Source organism: Bacillus rossius, chromosome 1, assembly GCF_032445375.1.
Source record: "Bacillus rossius redtenbacheri isolate Brsri chromosome 1, Brsri_v3, whole genome shotgun sequence".
Lineage (NCBI taxonomy): Eukaryota > Metazoa > Arthropoda > Insecta > Phasmatodea > Bacillidae > Bacillus > Bacillus rossius.
In genome coordinates this window covers 113975424-113998899 of record NC_086330.1, presented here as the reverse complement: position 1 = coordinate 113998899, position 23476 = coordinate 113975424, and the positions used below count along the sequence as shown (strand labels likewise).

The following is a 23476-nucleotide window of genomic DNA, read 5'->3' as shown; positions in this document are numbered from 1 at the left end:
ACATGGCTTAGGCTATACACACAGAAACAAAGGAAAAAAATATATCCTCCACCTTTTTTCTGCGAATGCTCTTCGGCGGGTAAGTAATTTGGAAACGCATTCTGAGCTATTGATTTGTTTTTTTTTTTAAAACTTAATAATTACATGAAGTATTATTTCATTTTGCAATCAGGTAAGTTTATTGACCTCATTCAAAGCCGCACTTTCTCGATTGCGTCACATCCGAATGGAACTGAGGAATAGAAGAATACGGTGATGAAGCATGTTTGTTTTAATGCACTCCATTCTCAAAGTGAAACAGAAACTCGCAAAAATCAACCCCCCCCCCCCCCCCAAATTTTCCCGGATGGATTCTTAAATGTGAGCACGAACAAAACTTAGGGCCAACAGCTCACCTATATTTGAAAAAAAAAAAAAAAAAACCTTTATGTGCTATAATTAACACAGTTACTTCCGACGTTAATAATTTAAGACAACAGATAAATAGATCAAACAAAACAGGAAATTACAACTATGTAGAACCACACAATCGACGTAGTCTTGAAGCTATGGATAACAAATATAAAGCATTTACTAATTTGTAAACAAGTAAAGTAAGTGATTGAATTAGGACGTAACGTCTTATCTAATTCGGGGTGATGAGACGAGAATGAAACATTTTACAAATAAGTTGGGGAAACGGGAGTGGCCCGATAAAATCCACCAGACACGGCAACTTCCGCTATTTTCCTCTAGCCAGATCTCTATGTGTGATACAGAAGAATAAGTCTCGAGATAAGAAAAGAACATCACAGAGTGATAATTGGAGACATAACATATGGAGAGGTATTTTAAGCGTGTGCTTGCCTCCATGTTGAAGACGAAACGACCAAACGAGTGCGCGGTAGCCTGCCTTTTAGCAACTCTTTCGAAAACAAGCGCACGGAGTTACGGAACGACAAATCGCGGGGATGCGCATTCGTGCTTTGGTGTAATTAATGGAACCCGACCTAAGCCTATACACGAATAAAGTTATGAGTAATGGAATTAGTTGTAGTAAGCGGCTCACACCTTACAGATATTTGTAAATTTGTACATTTACATAAAACAAAACTATATCACTATAAAATAGTGTTCGCAGTAATACTGGGTTCGAATTCTTACCCGGGAATTTATGCTCTGTTTTGTCCCAGAACCTCCAATAATTAAAGTGATTTGTAAACCTTTCCCTGAATAACTTTCCAGTATTAACAGCATAGTAATAAAACAAAATAAAGTCAAATGATTGAATATTTGGTAATCTTTCCCATGGATAAAAAAAAATATGCTTTAATGAAAATTCGGTTAGAATATATAACTATGCAACAATTTTCGTAAGAAATACTCTGTATTATCTCGAAAGAATCTATTTCATATATGTAAAAATAACCATAGCCTTGTGTTGTACAGAGTTACAACATCTTTCTTGTAGTATTACAAACGTGTATTTTTTTGGCAACTGGTTTCGAAAGGAAACTTTTGTAAAAGTACAGAAAATGTTTCCTGTGGAGGTTCCGGCTTTCAATTTTGTGTTTCGATTTAAACAACGTAAACATGCGAGTGTAAGCAAGCAGAAAGTTTTTGTTGTAGGTTTGAAGGGTTTTTGAAGATTGTTTCAAATGCTCCGAAACAATTCTTACGAGATCACGATCAAAAAAGTTAACTTACTAATTATCCGCAAATTTATGAAGATTTTCTTTCACAGGGGCGTACGAAGGGAAGAGGAATGGGGAGTATATATTAACAATCCTTCTCCCCCAAAATTTCATTCCCACCAACAAATGTATATAATTTGAAAACAAACAGCGGGAAAAGTGTTTCAATCGTCCCCCCTCCCACTTTTTGAAAAGAAATTCTGCGCACGTTCCTGTGCCTGGGTAATTTTTAACCAAAGTTCTTCGTAAATTTTTGGTAAAAATTTTCGAAAGTGTGAAAATGCCTTCGTTTATAATAGGTCACAGACAATCTGAGGAAGATGCTTTGAAGGACAAAAGTTACTTCGCAGAAGTGAAACAAAACACTGATAAAAAGTTTTCAGCCCGCAAAAACCACATAGGACCTTGTATGACTAGTTAATAATGAATTACAAATTAATAATCTTTTCTAAGCATAAAAAGGTTGAGTTGGTTATATTCCGTACAAAAAATATATATTACGAAACGTTCATCAGGTGAAGCATTTATTTGTCGCGCAAAGGTTTCGAGACTATAGCTGTGTGTTAAAACACTGTAGCATCTTCATGCGTTTCGTGATTTAAAAAAAAGAGAGTCATTTGTCACTCGCCCTTGAAGATGGCTGCAACAAGACATGTCACAAACCAGAAGTAGTTAAGGGGCCCGCCTCGTCAGGGGTGTATGTGTGTTAGTGAGGCGGGATGATAAGCGCGACGCTCGATGGTATTTCTAGCGCGGTATCGCCTCTAAGCGCCAGGCTCTGAACTGGCGCGCAGTCTTCTCGTCGTCAATTGATAACTGTGAAATTTGTGCGGTGACCGTATTTTTATATTACGGGGAAATGAAGATAAAGGTGTAATGCAAGCAAGCCCCTTAAGTGCTTTCAAGAATCTGCACCACTTTTTTTACACCTAAAAATTACTCTGAAAACATGCGTTTCAGCCATTTTAACTCTTCTAGAAATACAGTTTAAAAACATGATCCAAAATTAAAAGTACTTTTCGGGCCTCAGCGAATTCTTAAATGCTTTTCGTAAACATACCCCACTCGGATATCTTGAGTAGTTTTGAAATCGCGTTGTTTTTCCTGAAGCTCTGCACACCGTGTGTGTGACCAGGTAGGTGGGCCCCTTAAGTGACTGGCCACGAAAGCCTACGATAGAGATTTATTAAAGGAGTTTTTTTTTAATTTATTTATCAAGAGATAAAAAATGTGAAAGGAGATATACGATAATAAGCACTGTATGAATAAAAGGCATCGGAGGTGTTGTATGAAAAGTCAGGAAGCGGGAAGGCGGTGAAAGGCAACCCCCGCGCGTGGACAGCGGTGCGGCGAAGAGGCACGCGCTCGGCCGGTGTTTTCGGAAAGCTGTCCTCCAAACACGGAAATACGTGCGCGTGGAGTCACGTCCCGCGGCGGGTGACTTTCCGCGCAGGTCGAGTCCTCTCGCTGTCGTCCAAGTCCTCGACTAGTCGTCAAGTCCTCGCCTTGTCATGTCCTCGCCTTGTCATGTCCTCGCCTTGTCATGTCCTCGCCTTGTCATGTCCTCGCCTTGTCATCAAGTCCTCGCCTTGTCGTCGAGTCCTCGCCTTGTCGTTGAGTCCTCGCCTTGTTGTCGAGTCCTCACCTTGTCATCAAGTCCTCGCCTTGTCGTTGAGTCCTCGCCTTGTTGTCGAGTCCTCACCTTGTCATCAAGTCCTCGCCTTGTCGTCAAGTCCTCGCCTTGTCATGTCCTCGCCTTGTCATGTCCTCGCCTTGTCAAGTCCTCGCCTTGTCAAGTCCTCACCTTGTCGTCAAGTCCTCGCCTTGTCATGTCCTCGCCTTGTCATGTCCTCGCCTTGTCATCAAGTCCTCGCCTTGTCGTCGAGTCCTCGCCTTGTCGTTGAGTCCTCACTTTGTCATCAAGTCCTCGCCTTGTCGTTGAGTCCTCGCCTTGTTGTCGAGTCCTCACTTTGTCATCAAGTCCTCGCCTTGTCGTTGAGTCCTCGCCTTGTTGTCGAGCCCTCACCTTGTCATCAAGTCCTCGCCTTGTCGTCAAGTCCTCGCTTTGTCATGTCCTCGCCTTGTCAAGTCCTCGCCTTGTCAAGTCCTCGCCTTGTCATGTCCTCGCCTTGTCATGTCCTCGCCTTGTCAAGTCCTCGCCTTGTCAAGTCCTCGCCTTGTCATCAAGTCCTCGCCTTGTCGTCGAGTCCTCGCCTTGTCGTTGATTCCTCGCCTTGTTGTCGAGTCCTCACCTTGTCATCAACTCCTCGCCTTGTCGTTGAGTCCTCACTTTGTCATCAAGTCCTCGCCTTGTCGTTGAGTCTTCGCCTTGTTGTCGAGTCCTCACTTTGTCATCAAGTCCTCGCCTTGTCGTTGAGTCCTCGCCTTGTTGTCGAGCCCTCACCTTGTCATCAAGTCCTCGCCTTGTCGTCAAGTCCTCGCTTTGTCATGTCCTCGCCTTGTCAAGTCCTCGCCTTGTCAAGTCCTCGCCTTGTCATGTCCTCGCCTTGTCATGTCCTCGCCTTGTCAAGTCCTCGCCTTGTCAAGTCCTCACCTTGTCGTCGAGTCCTCGCCTTGTCGTCGAGTCCTCGCCTTGTTGTCGAGTCCTCACCTTGTCATCATGTCCTCGCCTTGTCGTCGAGTCCTCGCCTTGTCGTCAAGTCCTCGCCTTGTCGTCAAGTCCTCGCCTTGTCATCAAGTCCTCGCCTTGTCATCAAGTCCTCGCCTTGTCGTCGAGTCCTCGCCTTGTCATGTCCTCGCCTTGTCATGTCCTCGCCTTGTCAAGTCCTCGCCTTGTCAAGTCCTCGCCTTGTCATCAAGTCCTCGCCTTGTCGTCGAGTCCTCGCCTTGTCAAGTCCTCGCCTTGTCAAGTCCTCGCCTTGTCATCAAGTCCTCGCCTTGTTGTCGAGTCCTCGCCATGTCGTCGAGTCCTAGCACTCCGCCGGAGAAAATATTGCGATCTCCTCTGCTAGTCGCCAAACTCGAGGATTGACCTTAGGGACCAAAAGTCTCGGGCCTTTTGATTCCCAGCTGAGTCGGGGGAATCTAAACTCGATTGCCTTCCTTGTTTTTGAATCAAATGGTGTTATGTCCCTTCTACTCCACGTGCGAACGTTAAGTTCGAACCACATAGCTTTCCATATTGTTTTATTCGCTGGTAATTTTCATTACCAAAACTGTATTTTTTTTTGTAAATGGAACAGAAATATTCATGTACAATTACAGATATTTGGAAATTTGTACATTTACATGAAAACAACTGAAAAACTACAAAATAGTGTTCACAGTACTGCCAACAGTTCAAGACATTATTGTGAACCGTTCCCTGATTAGATTTACAGTATTAACTGCCTTCATTAATAAGCATTAAACAACCAAATAAAATTCAATTATTACGTATTATACTACCCTTTTTATGGTTAAACAATTATGCTTGAATGAAACTTCAATTAAAATATAAAATTATGTTCCAATTTTCGTAATAATTACTCTGTATTATCTCGAAAAACATATTTCATATATGTAAAAATAATTATATCCATACTAGCTGCCCGACCCGGCTTCGCACGGCTATACTAATGGAAAAAAATTAAGCCACATCACCCATTTACAGTAATGGTAAATAATAAAAAAATCAGTGAAAATTTATTACAATGCTGTATAATGTACCGGAGAGAAAATGAATAGCACCGATGGTTTCCCGACTCGTGCACGCAACGTACAACTGATGTACCCGTACTTCGCTACGGCAGTCTACAGGCAGATCACTCTTGCGCCGCTCATTATACATGCCCCTCCTTGTGGGTACGCCACTGCCGCGCGATGCCCGTTGCCATGGAGACGCAGAAGGCATGAACAATGCAAAATCCTGTTGCCTTGTTTTAACCACCCATGGGATCTAATTTTCGGAAAATGTCATCCTGCGTAACATAAGGAACATTACTGTGAAGTTTCAAGTCTGTAAAATATAAATACTTGAAAAAAAAGGGTAATTTTTGATATTTAGATACCAGCTAAATTTCAACGGTGATGAGGACTGCACTAACAATGAAATAGTCGTTGTCATAGAGACGAATGAAGCATCAACAAAGCAACAGCCGTTGCCATGGTGATTTCCTACCAAAAAATGGAAATTTTGATATATTACCCCCCCCTCCCCCCTCCGAAACTCCCCTTGGGATCGGATTTCCGCAGAATCCGTTCTTAGTGAGCGTCTACATCACAAAATGAATAATTATGCTAAATGTCAAGTCAATTGGGTTTATAGTTTTAGAGATCTCGTGATGAGTGAGTCAGTGAGTGATATTTCGCTTTTATAAATCGCAATAAATTAAAATTGCGACTATAATTTGAGATTTAAACTATCCTATCTCTCAAGTTGGATCGAACTGCACATGGTGTGCGAATTTTATTATAATCGGTTAAGTGGTTTAGGAGTCCATTGAGGACAAACATTGTGACACGAGATTTATATATATTAAGATGTGTTGCACAAAATTACAATGTATTCCTTTTAGTATTGCAAACTTGTATATCTTGGCGATTGGTTTCTAAAGAAATATTTTGTAAAAGTATAGAAAAGAATTTCTTTGGAACTGACATGGTCCATCTTTCCCCTCTTTAATTACTGAATTGTTTTGGACGTTGCAATTTTACTTACTGGCGATTATTTTGACTAGTGACATACTTTCAACCATTTTTAGACATGGGCCTAACTCGGGCTTCGAACCGTAATCTCTCCGCGTATAGCGTCACGGCGCAAGAGGTCTGGAAGAATGTCCTGAGAAACTTCGGCCGCTCAGATGACCCACTTCTCGCGCTGGCGATGCAGAAACGCTTGCTCATCTCCCCCCCCCCCCCCCCCCCTTTCCTTTCACACATAAACGACCCCCTCCCCGCAAACACCCGCGATGCGTAAGCCTGCAAGCCGACCGATACCAACATGACAGCAAGAGACGAGTACCTACGTACAGGCTGATTCAAGAGGAGTTACCACCACTCACGGATCTGATTCATGACATCATTTTAAGCCGATTGTAATATCAACGAGAGTACTTTTCCCAAATTTTTACGGATTAAATCCGATTTTTTTTTTTACTTATATTGCCTCACAATGAAATTCGTATCGCGTGGATGGATGGATGGATGGATGGATGGATGGATGGATGGATGGATGATGGACATTGTTTACCAGATGTCTGCACAGACACGTGAGGCACTACTATCCATGCCGTTACAGTAGTCGAAGTCAGCCGTGCGCTACCAAGTAGAGCAACACGTGCAGTACCTAAGCGCGCAGCCAAGTAGACGGAAACATTTACATATTTTTTTTGTAAGCATGTTAGACGCAATTGTGATACTCAACTTGAATCAATGCGGTCTGATGATATATCACTCTAGTTACATGGAGAAGGTCACTGGCTAGGTGAGATTTCAAGAAAACCATCCCTTGAAACAAATTAAATTTTTTTACGAAATGCCGCCAATTTATTGGTGACGCCTTATTCATCTCCATGGCAACGGGCTTTTGCATTGTTTATGCCTTCTGCGTATCCATTGCAATTTAATATGTTGCATGAGTATACGAATAATAATGGTGGAACGCGAGTCAAGAGATATAAAGATAAATAAAAAGAGAGAATAAGAGGGACAGGGATGTTTTGAGATAAAAAGAGATGATAGAGATAAAGAAAAAGAGCTAGAGAAAGAGAGGGATAGAAATATATATGGAGAGAGGTAGAGAGATAAAGAGAGATTAATAGACACACTTGGAAAGTAAGAGATATGAGAGATAAGAGATATAGAGATAGAAAGAAAAAAGATATAGAGAGACAAAACGATATGTAGAGAGATAAAGAGAGATACATAGACGCACATGGAGAGGAAGAGAGATAAAGAGAGATAAATAAATATAGAGCTAGAGAGACGGCTAATGATAGATGGAGACGTATAGAGATTGAGATAAAGAGAGATTGAGAGACATGGAGAGGTAGAGAGATAAAGAGAGATAGAGAAATGTAGAGGGATATAGATACTAATAGTAAGATAAAAATTGAGAGATATAGAGATAGGGAGAGATATGGGGAGGTATACAGAGATGCAGAGATATAGGGATAGAGAGAAATAGAGAAAGATAGTGATGTAGAGATATGTATATATAGATGCTGAGCGATATAGATATTATAGGGATAGGGAGAGATATACAGGGAGAGTTAAAGTTATATAGGGAGAGATATGGGGAGGTATATAGAGATATAGAGATGCTTTGAATATGTTTACCTACTTATAACTAATTACAAAAAAAAATTGAATGAGTCATTGCAACGCTGGGCATTAGCTATCAAATTTGGATTTCATTTATTAAGGGGCCCATCTAGTCCGGGGTGTATCTGAGTTAGCGAGGCGGGATGATAAGTGCGACCTTCGTAGGTGTTTATTAGCACGTTATCGTCTTTAAGAGTAAGGCTCTGGACTGGCGCGGTGTCTTCTCGTCGTGCATAGGACAACTATGAGATTTGAGCAGCAACCATAACATTAGGAGGCGGAGAAACGATGATAAAAGAGTAATAAAAAACCTTATACCGGGCATTTCACGTCTAAAAACTATTCTGGAAAAAATGCCTTTTAGCCCTTTTCACTTCTAAAAATTCAAATTAAACACGAACTACGTATACAGAAGTACCCATCTGACCTCAGCGCATTCTTTTAAATGCTTTTCATAAACAGCCCCCCAGTGGGATATGTTGAACAGTTTCCCAATCGCGGTGTTCATTCTGAAGCTCTGCACACCGCGTATCACATTCTGCACGTGTGCCCAGGTAGGCGGGGGGCATCAACACACGCCCACGCCCTATGCGAGATAAGGGACGTGCGAACAAGGAAGCGCTGCACAACAAGGGCCGCGACCTTCGCTTCGCCGCGCGGCTGAGCGACAATGGCGGCGCGTGCCGTGGACGCTGCTTCCTGTGCGCACGGGGCCTCGCACGTGCATGCGGGCCAAACCTCCCCCCTCCATCCCTGCCCCGGCACGAAGACCTAGCAGGCAGGCAAGTACGCGCGCCAGGACATTTACACTAGACAACTTATTTGCATGGACCGGAAAAAAAATTAGCGAATTCTCATCGCGATAGGCTAAATTTCAAATACCTCAGGACCATGTATTTTTAGCGAAAAAAAAAATCTGAAGTACGACCGTCCCAGCGGTTTACCGCCTGTAATTGGTGGCCGTCTGCAAAAGAAGCCATTGCCTTACTTGACCGGCCATTCAGGAACGTGTTTATTGTGAATGGTCTGCCGACAGCATGAAGACATGCACTAGAAAGAAGCTCGACCAATCATGAAAAATTATGCTACTGTGTCTTAGCTCCCAGCTCGTCTCGAAATCGTTTCGTGAAAAATACATGCCCCTAAGTATAAAATAACTAATGAGTAGAAACCGTAAAAATTCGCGAATTCATTTCGCAATAGGCTAAAATACAAATAGTTATACCTCAGTGCTGCCTCTGCTATTGGATCACAACGCGCCTGGATGACTCTGGGCCAATGTGTAACACCCAACCAAAGCTTTATTGAATCACAGGCTGCTACGTTGGGACGTCTCAAAACACAGAAGCCAATGAGTGGGTGACATTTGACCGAGTGTACGTAGAACTATGGAGTTCATCCTGCAGGTCATTGAACCCACGAATTTTTCCGGTCCCTACTAATGATTAGGGCCACGCACTTTTCGCGGAAAGATTTCCGGACCAGCTGTGTGTTAAAACTTTGTACCATTGTCTGTGTTTCGTGGTTGGCTGGGTTTATTTCAGGTGCATGTCTACTGTCAACACACCAATCACAGCCACCTAGTGCGGGAGAAAACGCGCCGTGTATGGCCCGGTCAAATAGGGCAGTGGCTTCTCTCGCAGACGGCCGCCAGCTACAAGGGTAACATCTCTAGCACGGACATAGATGATTGCAGTCTAACGAGCTAAATGTACATGCCGCAGGCACGCAGACCGAGCCAGCCAGAGCCCCGGTGGGCGGAAGCCAGCTCGCACCACGGGCCACTTCCCAGCGCACAGCGAGCACAAAAAGTGCCGTCTCCCTCCAGTCGCGCCGCGTATCGGGTTCCGGACGATGGATGTTTAGTGGCGGTGCCGGAAGCGAAGGCGCTTCGACGGCGGGATGTTATGTTCTTGAAGGGCGTCGCCGCACTCGAGGTCCGGCGTCCCCACTCGGCAAGGACGGCGTCCTGTGACGCGCTGGAGGGGGAGGGGGGGGAGGAGCGCCCGAGATAAGTGATGCGGCGAGAGACGACCAGCGATGAAGGGAGTCTTTGTGCGGTCCGCGTGGGTCGGGAAGCTGGCGCGCACTCGAGGGGGGGAGGGGGGACCACCTAGTTGCCTTCCTCTCCCCCCCCCCCCCCGGGCTGAGTTAAAAAAAATTCTAAATTCTTGACTTAATCATAGAGGAAGTAAATCACACGTCTAAAGCTAGCAGTGGATTTAATTGGAAACCTTACAAGTAATGCGGTACGTACAGATCACGTTTACCAGTAACTTTAACCAGTCTTTATTTATTTTTTTAAATTTTGGTTTTTTAAAAATTGTTTATTATTTGATTGGGAGGGGACCACGAAAGCAAAATTATTTGCCCCTGGGCCCTTGGATTCTGTGGACGGCAGCGTGTGGCGAGGAGTCCGCGCCGACAACCCTCGCCCGAGCACCTGCCGGCGAGCAAGGGGTCTGTGGCCCGCGACGTCTGGGAGGTCCCCGTCAGCCTTCGTTCCTGTCTCTCTCACCGGCCATCCCACGCAGCATTTTAACACTAGTCAAGGTAAACCATCACAAATAAAAAAAAATCACTAAAGGGCGGTACCTACCTGGGCACACCTCGGTTTTTGAAAACTGCTCAAGATATCCGAGTCATGTCTGTTTACGAAAAGCGTTTAAGAATACGCTGAGGGCGGATAAAATAGTTCCGTTTACGTATGTCTGTTTTAAACTGTATTTTTAGTAGAATTAAAATGGCTTAAGCGCGTGTTTTCAGAATAATATATAGGCATGAAACACCCGGTAATGATTCTTGAAAGCACTCAAGGGACTTGCGTTACGCCGTTACCTTCATTTCTCATAATACTTGCCCTGTACACGACGAGAAGACTGCGTTAGAAGCACCAGTGAGTGTCACACTTGTCATCCCACCTCACAAACACAAATACACATCTGACTAAACAAACCCCCTTAATGCTTGATATGTGACAGCGACTTAAGCACAAATTATCTTGTAGAAACGGTAACTGAAATACGGAAACATAATTGATGAGATTACATACGGGAGATGGATGTACATTTCTCAGACCGCTCTCCCACTTCACTGTCAAAAATTATAGTAAATTTACGGACTTTTCAACGAAGAATTAACCTCAAATAAACGAATAGTTGTTCTTCGTACTTTAAAATAACCGGATATTCTTAGAAAATACGCTGTACTTAGATTTTCGAGTTGTATGTTTCGTTCTAAGCAAAGTTAAACAAACACGTGTTCAAAATATCAGTGTTCGTAACAAGTTTTTGAGAGGTTTGTAAATGTACCGAGAATATTCTTTTGGATTCATTTTCAAAGAAAGTGAACTCAGTGTCCGTAGATTTACGAAGATAGACTTAAATTTACGAAAATTCCTGGATAATTCTAAACCAGCGTTATTCGTAAAATGAAGGTAAAATTTTTTAACAGTGTTCACGTCGATGCTTTGCCATGCTGTCTATTTACCTGGTCGTATATCCTGCATTGATTGTCCTCCGTGCAGATTTTTCATTTTCTAATTAAAGTAAGCTCTTCGTTATTTCCTGAGTCTGTAGAGACTCTCCCGATTTCTCTCTTTCAAAAGTTAATAGCTTTCTCCCGACGAGATTAAACCTGACCTCGGGACGTTGCGGTATTCTCTAGTGCCACACTAGTAGTTTTTTATTCGCTTAACGTTTTGGCCATCGCTCACGTTGGCGCAAAAAGAGCTACTAATAGCCACAAAGAGCCACGCTCCAAAATACGTCCTCGGACAAACGGCGTGGTTGCGTTTCGTGAATCACGACGTGGCCAGTTTCCAAAAACTTAATCCAGCAAACAGCGTTATTCTTGGCCGCGTCGGCTGTCCGCCACAGATTTTGACATTGGGACCCAAGGTTCTTTTTTTAATAGTATCTACATATGTAACGTCGATATGACGAGTGTAAGGATGAAAAAATCACAGTACACGATACACAATTCAGCATTAAAACGCCACGAAATAAGAGAGCCAGAACGGCTCTTTGTGGTAGGTCAAAGCTTCTCAGCAGCTAACAGAATGTTAAAACATCCGAAATAAATATTCAGGCTTTCGTAAAATGATTTCTCTGGAATAACAGCCTGTAACTTCAACAGCGACACAACTTACTGTGTTTGTAGAACTTTATTTCATTAAAATTTATCTAGACGTAGTGTTCCAGCTTAATACTTAATTTGTAACTAGCAATTAAAAAATCATTCATCTCCAACTTAAAAAGGCACTTTATGCTATCAATCATATCTATGTTTTTAACCCTATGTTTTCTTGACGAGCCTACAGCTGAAGTTGGTTGGACGAATTCTCACTTATTCTGTATAGTTAGCTTGTAATGGCAAAGGAATTTTTTATATGAAACATTTTACTTAGCTCTCGGTAGTGGGAGTAGTTTTGTAACTACGTCCGAAGTCAATAACGGAAATGTGTAACAACCACGGTACTGCCATCTGTGGCGGAGCGCGAACCAAAGTTCACAAAGACAAAATAAACTTTAGAGTATTACCAGTTTTATGAATTCAAACAATATGGGCAGTCAAAAATTGTCTCCAGAACCGGGCTGTAGTATATTTTAAAGTAGTTTTCACTTTTAGCGGAGCTGTTTCATTATATGGTTTAAAATTTCGGTCTGCTAATAAGATGATTCAACAGTCGACGTAGCTGCTCCGGCAGCGTATTCTAGCGGCGGGTGTAGAAACTACGTGTGATTCGCGTCCAGAAATGCAGTTGAAAACACATTTTGAGTCATTTCTCACGCTAGGCATTATTAGTAATAATGCTAGGTTAAAGTTCGCGTCGGAGTTTCGTATTATAAATGTATTTGCAACATGAGAACACATGAGCTTGATCGTTAACGAGGTTAGATGTAACACGTCATTGGCGAGTAATGAAAGACCCGCTCATATATATATTTGTTTTAAACATATAGGCTAACTATAGTTTTTGTATCTCTGGCTGAGTGGTCGGAGCACTCACCCACCACCAAGATGGATTTCAACATCGGGGTGGAGACGTGACGGACGTCGCAGAGACGCTCCATCTGGCCGCTCTCCAATGACCTGCATGGCGACCTGTGAGGGCATGCTGCGTGGAGCGAGCCCGCGACTCCCGGCACTGGCAGCTGCGCCGCGGTGGGCGGTGTGAGCAACTAGGAGGCTGCTTCACGTCATCCCTAACCAAGAAGGCAGCTCTACAAGACTAGGCAGACTTAGGAGGACCGTGCATCAATGACGAGAATCTAAAATCAATACATATATTTCGAAATACTTGGAAGAATTCTACAGGGTTTGTTTTGTCGGCTAGATAGTTTCATTACGGAATCTTAATGTATAGAAATAGCCAATACAGTGTAAAGTTAAAAAAAAATGCCAACTGTTTTTCATAAAATAAGAGCTTGAGCCCAAAAAAGAAAAAGAAAAAAAATTTTCTGTAAATTATTCAAATCTCAAAATAAAAACCTCCATAGTAATCAAATATTGTAACGAAATATATATACTACAATTTTAAGCTATTTAAACTTTTAAAACATTCTGTTATGCGATTTTAAAAGAAAATCATTGAAATATATTTCGTTGTAAGATTTGGTTTCTATAGAGGTTTTTCTCTTCTTTTTAAAAATAATTTCACAGTCAAATTTTTTCATATTTGTTTATTTTTTGGTTTCAAGTCCGTTTTTATGAAAAACGGTCTACATTTTTTTAAACTGTACATACAAATATCCAGCCGACGAAACAAACCACATCGAATTCTGTCAAATCAGATTTTGTTATTGTTTTTATATTCTCGTCATTCATTTGTATCATCTTAAAACACGTTGAAAATTGTGAGGAGATATAGATAGTAGCTTGAACAAAAGTTACTCATTGAATTTTAGAAATAATTACGGCAAAAGATCTACTAATACTAACGTCCTACCCAGTGTACTGCAAAATAACGAAATGTATATCATTATAGAAAAAGAAATACGTTAGTTAACGATGCTACGTCGTGCAGACGAACTGAACGTAGCGCGCTCACAACTAACAGCAGAGGCGCTGGCGAATGCTTCACCTGTGAACAGCGACAGGTCCCCTGCCTCACTGTCGCACAGTAGGCGTGCACTCCTAAACAACGACAAAACAGCCGTTTGAAGTACAGTGTTGCAATGCATACAAGTTCAAACTAATCCCTCCCATCCCCTCCAATTCGGCCCCATCCGAAGCGATTATCACGGCCGAACTGTTCAGCACGCAATCTTTTCACAGTTTAATTTTTCTTGCTGCGTGGTAGCACACATCAAATAAATTTATTAACTTTTACAAAACTTTATTTTGGAAACCAGTTGTTGCCAAGAAATAGTGTGAATAATACGATATAAATAATGTAACTTTGTACAACACATGGCTATGGTTATTTTAGCATGCATGAAATACCTTTTTCGAGATAATACTTAGAATTTCTTACGAAAATTCGCGCATGAGTTTATATTTTATTTTAAGTTCCATTCAATTATCATTTCTTAAAACTGGATTAAATAATGATTATTCAATAATTTGACTTTATCTTGTTTTATTATGCTTATAAATGCGCGCAGTTAATACTGGAAAGCAGTTTAAGGAACGGTTTACACATAACTTTAACTTTTGGATGTATTAGGACAACACAAAGCATAAGTGCCCGGGTAATAATCCTAACCCAGTATTACTGAGAACACTATTTTGTAGAGTTTTGTATGAATATTTCTGTTCCATTTACGAAGAAAAAGAACATTTGAAGTGCAGCGCCGGTGCGACAAAAGTTCGTTTCAAGCGGGAGCTGGCGGTTAGTGCGCGGGAACAGTCGCCACGTGGTGCCGTGGTGCCGTGGTGCCGCTCGCGAGGGAAGTGCCGGAGCGAAGCCTCCAGCCTGGCCGCGCGTCGCCAGATGGTGTCCAGCTCGACCTTCCACGACCCAGCGCTCGTCAACGAACACGAATCATGTCAGGGTTAAAGTGCAGACCACACTCTCATAAGACCGTTCAGCTGAAATTTGCGAAGAATGCTGGTTACAGATTATCCAGGGATCTTCGTAAACTAGAGGCTATCTTCGTAGATTTACGGGTAGTGCGTTCGCCTACTCTGCACACGAATCCACAGGAATAATCTCGGTATTATTAACGAAAATGTCGAAAACTTGTTACGTCTACAGCAAAAACACTCTTCATCCCTTCACGTGCATGTCTGCCCTGATTACAACGAAACACAAATCTCGGTTTTGGAATCCGGCGTAGTTTGCACGAAGATTCAGGTACCTGAAATTACGAATAGCTCTTTGTTTATTCGAGGTCCATTCTTCGTTGAAAATTCCGTATAGGTATTTACTGTAAGTTCTATCAGTGTTCTGTCGTACTTTCTCTGATATTCAACATCATAACTTCTGATGAAGCCTGCTGCTATTACAGACGTGTAAAGATTATCAGAATCAAGATGGTCTTTTCTCTTAAATGAAAACCTTTTTCAGCCTAAAAATATTTTTTTACCAAATAAACAGTATTTTGTGTGTATTGAATTGAGTTAGTTTGTCAATATTTAATTTTTGAGTGATTCTATAAACTATGTAGGTTAAAGAAAACTAGAAAATATTAACCTTTTTAGTCTATAATAATTTTCACACAGATGGATCACCACAACAGTAAATGATTGCCCTCACTTGCCAGCATGTGTAATACGTAATGGGCAATATGTAAAACGTAATAGAAAAAAAGAGCACGTGTCATGTGATAGAAGGTAAACTTCTTTGGAAATTCAAACCTCCTTCCTTTCGGCTTGGCCCAAAGGCACAGGTAGATTTCGAAGTGAATATATCATTTTGAACTTTCTTTAATTTGCTTACATTCTAGAAGCCTCCGGAACATTCTGAAAACTTTAGTATAAAGCACTCTATGAGTTCTCGACTGTTACAAAAAAAGATCGATGGAACATTTTTGGATATTCCAATCAAACAAAAAACGTTTCTAATGGTTTCTCTTCAATGCATTCGGCATTTCCATTGATTTATAGAAAGTTTTCTATAAGAATGGCATGGTAACGAGTTCCTTGCGGTAAGGTTTTCCGTTAAAAATAATTCAGACAAAAAACAGTATGAAAAAGGTTTTATAATATTTTACAACCAATTTCAACGGGATTGATATTGTGTCTACTAAGGCAGTAATATTTTTTTTTTTTTTTTAGCAAATGGTTCGTGTTTTTAAAATAAACTTTCTAACATTGGTTTTGAGTGCTTCTGATCGGAGGAATAATTTCAAAATTTTGCAATATTTTTTATATTAAGATAATTATTATGGTTATTCAGCTTTCATTTGGTCTGATGTCACCAATTGACTAAAAACTCGCCCGACATTTATATATGTATGTACACTCACACACACACACACACACACAGAATATATTTTGAGTTAACAATGGGTTTGGAGTCTAGTGACCTTGAAACGAAATACTTTAGGTAGAATTGTTCTGTTAAGTCGCATCATGGTAACAACTGAAATATGTATTTTTTTAGTTATACTTCTTTAGGACTCTATGAAAACAATTAATACTGACATTTTACAATGCACGCGCACCATGCAACGAAATTTTCACAGGATGGGAAAAAAGGATACATACACATAAAAATTATTTATATGCTTTTAAATCTTATACTTTAGAGATTGGTATTGAATACTGGTCCATATATCTAAAAACATTTTTATTGTGAATATTAGTAATAGAAACTGTGTTTATATACTTTTTGAGGTTATGTTCCCGTATGTATAATTTTTCATTATAAATTATTACCTTATTATTATATGCATGATTAAAATTAATATATTAGAATAAAATTTCCGCATATGTATTGAGTTTAATTATTAATAATAATTCATCTAAATTATATTACTTAAATAAATAATTAATTTTATGCACGTGTTTATATTAATATTGAATACTGAGTATTTATTTACATTTTTAAATTTGATCTAGTTTATAATTTACCAACCGTATTTAGATATGACTCTAGTCCTTTTGTTATCTATTAAATATTTGCATGCTAATTTACAGTCAGTTTTTTTATTACGCCAAGTAAGTATAACTTATAATGCGCGTACATAAGTACACGCACCCCTATTTTTTTAAAGTAATGTTCTTACAATATCCCAATATGGAATTACTTAATACAAAATGTTCAGGAAATGTTTGGAGGACATTTGTCTGGCGAGGCGGAAGTGCCTTAAAAATACTGGGCAACAACAACAACGATATGATGAAGGTCAAGGTTGTCGTTACCGAACGAGAACACATGACCGGAAGCGACGTGTTTCAGCAGTCACACACTCTACTAATGCTTAGTGGATAATTGGGCATGCTGTTTAATTATGTTTTCTATTTCACGTTTATCTGGTTTTTCTGCAATACCCTACCATGTAATATACCCATTTTGCTATGCCAGTAAAATATTTTAATAAATAATTTCATGTTTTGTAAAATGTTTTGTTTTTTAATTACAACAGAATATTTTGTTTTCCGAGCCGGATTTGAGAAAAAAAAATGTAAGTCTTTCAGTACTCGCCAGAGATGTGTAAAATCTAACTACAGTAACGAGCAAATTAATGTGAACTCATTTTGCAAATAATACGAAACTCTGACAAGAAATTTAACATAGAATTCTTTAAAATCGTGCCAAGTGTGATAAATACACGCAAATTGTGTTTTCAACTACATTTATGAACGCGAATCACATGTAGTTTACGCACCCGCAGCTAGAATTCGCTGCTGGAACAGCTACGTTGACTGTCGAATCATTCCATTTGCAGACCGAAATTTTAAACTAGGTAATGAAACGGCTCCAATAAAAGCGAAAAAGACTTGAAAAAAAAAATACTACACCCCGGGTTTGGACCTGATTTTCGACAAGAAATTTTTATTATCATACTGCCCATCTTGTTAAAATTCATTAAACAGTTAACACTACAAAGTTTCCCTTTGATTTTGTGAACTTTTGTTCGCACCAACCGCCATAGATGGCAGCACCGTGATTACACATTTCCGTTCTATGCAACTCCCATTCACGACGTTCCATGCGACTTACATTCTCGAAATTACTCCTACCAAATGCTGCATACCAGGAGCTAAGATGTTACAGATATAAAATTTGCATTGCATCGTTTGTCTACAGAAAATTCGAATTTTAAACTGTCGATTAGGACTTAATACTCGCGTGAGTTCGAGCGCAGGTGTCAGTGCATCCCACGCGAGAAGCGCGCAAGGCACTGCGAGGACCGCGGCTAACAGACACACGCCGTCTCTCCTAGTCTGCAGCGTGTATCTAAGCACTTCTGCCAGTAGAGTTCTGTTGCCAGATATACCTACGCCACAGAGCACACAAGTCTTAGACACGACTTCATAATGTAATGAAAATTTCTAAAAATGTATCCGGATCATTGTATTTTTTGAAAGAAAATTTGAAAATAAATTTTTGGTTGTATTTTATAAAAAAAAATATCAACTCCATAATAATCAACTTTTACTTCGAAGGGGACGTAACTGAAAGACGCCATCTCAATTTCAACAATTTTTGTCGACAAGAGTATTGTATCATTTAATATTAAAAAGTTTGGATCTGATTGAGAATAGCACCTAATTAAATGGAATACCTTGACATTAATAGTGACCTACTGGTACAAATAAATTCTCCTGTGTAATGATAAATTGTGCTAGCATTGGTTTTTTTCTTTTCTTTCACAATGACTACACCAGTTTATAATACTGTCAATAGACACTATTTTATGACCTTGGATAAATCAACAAATAGTAAAATAACATATAAAAAATAACCATTGTATAGAAAACAAACCGGGTGGTACCAGTCTGGCGACACAGGGCACTACACTGTAAGCGTGGGACAGGCTATAGCTCGAGCATCTCACCCCCGCCCAGGGAAGCGCTTGCCGCCACCCGACCAGCTCAAGTGTCCAGGGGGTGCTCTACGTGTGTAGGCGCTGGACACACCCGCCCCTTCGGCTGTGTACACGAGCTAGCTCGTCTGTAACCACCCACGTGGGACTTTCAATGGCGATCATAGAATTATATAACGATCTAAAAATAAAATTATTCATTGCACATCTTCGCACCACTTAAAATGTCACATACTGTACCAAATTTCCCACGCCTTAAAAGTTAAAATTTTTCACTATTTCAGAAAATATGCATTGGTAACGAAACGAAAACCGAATATCAAATATATGCTATACATAACTGGGCTTTTTTCAAAAATTTTGAGTAATTTTTAAATTAATAGTTTTATATATGTTGTCTTTGTCATTTAACTTGTTTCAAATTTGACAGTTCTCAAAAGTAGTACAACGTATTCACATGTTTCTGTCAACATTGTTTGTAAATAGACTGTCAGTGTTCGTAAACAAGCACCACGTGTTGCTCTGCAAGTGACAGTTGCGGACAGTCATATCTGAGACACTTATCTTAACGCCAGCACGCTGTATACAGGCAGCTACCTAAAAAAAAGTATAGTAAGAGACCAGAAATACTTAAAAGATGTATTTGGTTTGTTTGACGTAACGTAAAACGCGTTCTTTAACGTGGGTGAGTAAAGTTTGTGGCATTCTGATGAGACTAAACTTAAAAACTTCAAATGCAGGAACTATCCACGTATGTCTATTGCGTTTTTTGACTGCAACAATACTTCATTGTTAAAAAAAAGAGACGAATTGTTAAGCTGAACTATATTTTTTTTATCCCCAAGAACGATAGTATAGAAAATGATTTATTTCAGTATTTCAGACGTGTTTTAAGCATGTTCTTGCAATAGGAATTTCCGCGATTTTAATGAACCGGATTGTTTCAAAATTAGCATTGAAGAGACTGATGATTCACCTTAATTCAAACCTAGATTGTCGCAGATCATCAAAGATCTAAAACGTAATCACTAAATTTTGTTATGGCAAAAAAAAATCTGCAATTTGACGAAGACAAAATAATCCTCGACTTGCTTAGTCAACCATGACTTGCAGTTTTAGTAGCCTAAGTAATTAAGTGTTGAATGTTTCTTTCGTGAATGATAGTTCGTGGGTATTTGTTCCGAAATAATGTACAAATATATATATTTTTAATTTTGAAATTTTTCTTCAACTAAAAGCTGTACTTGTCAGTTGTTCAATTTTTTACGGTACCAACAAAAGACCATATAACTAACATATAACGCATGCCTATATAAATTCAATTAGGGCCTACTTGGTGTTATGGGCAAGCTAGAGTTTGTTCAATCGAAAAGTTTGGCTGGACCCTGACCTAGGCATGTCTGTCTGTTTAGTCAGTCGACGTCCAATGACAATATTCACTGAAACATAGAAATTAAAATCTTTTTTTATATGGAACACTCGTGTGATAAGCTAGTTCGTGACATTTCATCCATTGTATCCACCGAAGAACATTTGCACGAGGACAGCGAATATAACCTCACTTTCTCCCGACCGCCACGATAAGACAGGAGCTGGCGCCTTTCTCCCATAATCCATGGCTGTCATTAGAAACATAATACTTTCTCCTACCTGAAGGACGGGCGGAGAGAAGCTGGTGTTCCGGGGCGACGGGGAACTGATAATCCACACACATGGGCGCCTGGGCTTCACACAAACACAACACACGGCACCACTGGGCCGGCACTGGTTCACTGGCGGAGCACACGCGGGCACAACACGGGGAGCGCGACGCGGAGAGCCACGGAGGGAAAGCCCCGCATGGGAACGACGAGGCTTCACTTTCAGCACTGGTTGCCGCGGCCGTCCCGGGGCAAGGCTGCGGGAGGGGAGGCGGGCAGCGCCGGGGAGGGGGGCGGGCCACGTGGAGGGACCAGCGGGAAGGCCAGGCCACGCTCGCCCTCCCCTGCTCTGCCCCCATTCGCCGCCGACGACGCCCGACCCGCGGGCCGGCCGCGGTTATCTCTTTTTCGCGGGTCCTGGCGCTGACCTCCCCGGCGTGCCCGCCCTCCGACAACACCCGCCCCGCCGGCAGTGCGCGACATCGGGGAAACAGCTCGGGTGAATCACCAGCATTCGACACACAACACAGTTGAACCGGAGGAGACCTTGAGGGATGTCCCCTCCCAGTGATACAGTGATGGGTTGACGGCCCAGCACTGCATCTGACACACAGTGGAGTGCATGCCCCGTTCCAGGTCGTTATTTTATATTTACATTACACACGGTTACACTTGCCGACTTGTTGAGTGGCCGAACTTTCTTTCATAAAATTTATATATATATATATATAAATATATATATACACATATATACACACATATATATATATACACACACACACACACACACACACACATATATATATATATATATATATATATATATTCGCAAACTTTTTGCATAGTTAGCTAGCAAAGTTTAATTTTAACGTTTTAATGCAGAATGGATAAGGAGAATGAAGTGGCATATAATCTGAACCTTTTTAGGTTTAAAGTCAATTTTACTGGTTACTATGTGATATGGTTTCATTTATTTCAGCAAATCGTTTTAAAATTCTATGTATTTTTATTATTTTAAAAAACTAAAAAGAATTAAATAAAATTTTCTATAAGAATTAAATCTATCATTCAATATCTACCAGCATTGCTTTTAAACCCATAAATTATAAGTTATTTATTAAATTTGGTCATCCTTATCCATACTGCAAAAAAAGTTTAAAAATTTAACTTTGCCATATAATTATAAAAAAAAAGTATGCACAATTTTTTTCTTCATTTTGTTGAAGCTCGGCCACTCAAAAAGTCTACACGATTAAACGCGGTAAACGTAAATATAAAATAATGACCTAGAGCGGGACATACCCATTCAACACCTCTAGATACCTTGAGTATGACGTGTATGTGTATGGATGTCAGACAGCGGCTTGGAGCTGACATCCTGATCCCGCGCCTCCAGGCACCGGCACTTAGGGCGGCAATCCAAGACAGTCGGGTAAGGTAGCGAATAAGCACTACCTTGCTGTGATACAACTGTAACCTAACTCGCAGATCGTATTCCAGAACGTGTCCAAACCCAGTCCCTGTTAGGTAACGAAAAAGCAACCGTTTTAATAAACTGCACGAGACTAGAAACTGATTTCAATGCATTCTAGCGGAAGTTTGGCAGCCATCGATACATTTGCTACGCCAAATATTCTACAGATAGCAGCACTATCGCGCAAATTCAATTGTGTAATTTTAATTCTCTCAAGTACTTTTAAAGTTGCGATCATTTGTTGTTATGGCCATTAAAGTTTGCAAAATGTACTCATATTCCAGAATAGTTTCGCTATCATGAAGTTATATTTGGCACACCAGCACGTTTGGTACGTCCCCCGATCACCATAAAAATTACCATGTACGAGTTAATGGCGTCAGATGCAATTCAGCCATCTGGACGACATAAACGAAAAAGTGAGTTCTACGCATGCGCGTAATTTTCGCAACAGAACGGAAACAGATATGACAAAAAAAATCGGTTGCCTAAAAATAAGGGACTGGCCGTGCCCTATCGTGCACTAGGAATATGGTTAGGGTACAGGTGTAGCATATTCAATATGCCACACCTGTCATGGAATACCGACCTGAGAAGACGAGAGACGCGTGTAGCCGCAAACATGCGCGAGGGAATCTTCTCCGCGAACCCGAATGGAGTCAATCAAACCAAGGCTAGGTCTAATGGACAATTACTCTCCCTTTCTGATGCATGATATCTGGTATTAGCGCTGTCTGTTTCAGTGTGCTCTGTAGCCACGTATACCCGAACAGATTAACACATTAGACACAACTTTGTAATGTCATGGAAAAAACTTTAAATCTACTTAAAACGTTTTATTTTTAAACGGAATATCTGGAATGAGAATTTCGGAAATATACTTTCTTGTTGAATTTCATTAAGAACATCATCTGATAATATTCAATTCTTACTTCTAAGGAATCTTAACTGAGGGACGCTATCTTGGATCAACAGTTTTTGTTCACAATTTTTTAAATATAGTTTAAAATTTTAAATGTTGGCTCTGCTTGATCATATGGAATTATAAATGGAATGCCTTGTTATTAATAGTGACGGAATGTTACTAATAGTTTTTCCAGTGAAATAATAATTGGTGATTAGAATTGAAAATTTTTCTTTAAGAATTTATACAATTATGATCATATTATCAATAGACTTTATTGTTTGGTCTTAGAAAAATCGAGAAACAGTAAGTTAAAAAATATACAAAAACTTTTCATAATTATTGATAGTATATCAAATATTAATTTAAATGTTCACAAGCCGGGTAGTAACAATCTGGCAACAGTGGTTGCCATTTGCTCTGTATTATTGCAGTCTAAGCGTGAGACAGGTTATAGTGAACATGTTGCTATTGGTGGGAGGAGCTGTCTTCTGGGAAGTCGTGAAGCCTGCCAGAGACAAGGTCGTTGTGTGGTCTACAGGGACTATGACTAGTCACAGAACACGTTCGTAGAGGCGGGA

General features: G+C 40.5%; 2 protein-coding genes across 8 annotated transcripts in view; one reads left to right on the top strand and one right to left on the bottom strand.

The window, feature by feature from the left end:
- LOC134542448 (ecdysone-induced protein 74EF-like) overlaps positions 1-23476 on the bottom strand; it is a 507486-nt gene that overhangs the window by 202763 nt on the left and 281247 nt on the right. For 2 of the 5 annotated variants that reach the window (XM_063386715.1, XM_063386745.1), the window contains exon 1: positions 20528-20747. The exons of the other annotated variants lie outside the window; for them this stretch is intronic. The gene's annotated coding sequence lies outside the window, so the exon portion shown is untranslated. Of the gene's footprint in view, positions 1-20527; positions 20748-23476 lie in introns of those variants that run through there. 5 annotated transcript variants of the gene reach the window in all.
- LOC134542433 (U7 snRNA-associated Sm-like protein LSm11) overlaps positions 1-23476 on the top strand; it is a 195055-nt gene that overhangs the window by 77868 nt on the left and 93711 nt on the right. Inside the window, exon 5 of one of the 3 annotated variants that reach the window (XM_063386674.1) lies at positions 10339-10517. The exons of the other annotated variants lie outside the window; for them this stretch is intronic. Within the exon in view, the coding sequence (XP_063242744.1) occupies positions 10339-10508 (170 nt within the window). The 3' untranslated portion in view covers positions 10509-10517. Of the gene's footprint in view, positions 1-10338; positions 10518-23476 lie in introns of those variants that run through there. 3 annotated transcript variants of the gene reach the window in all.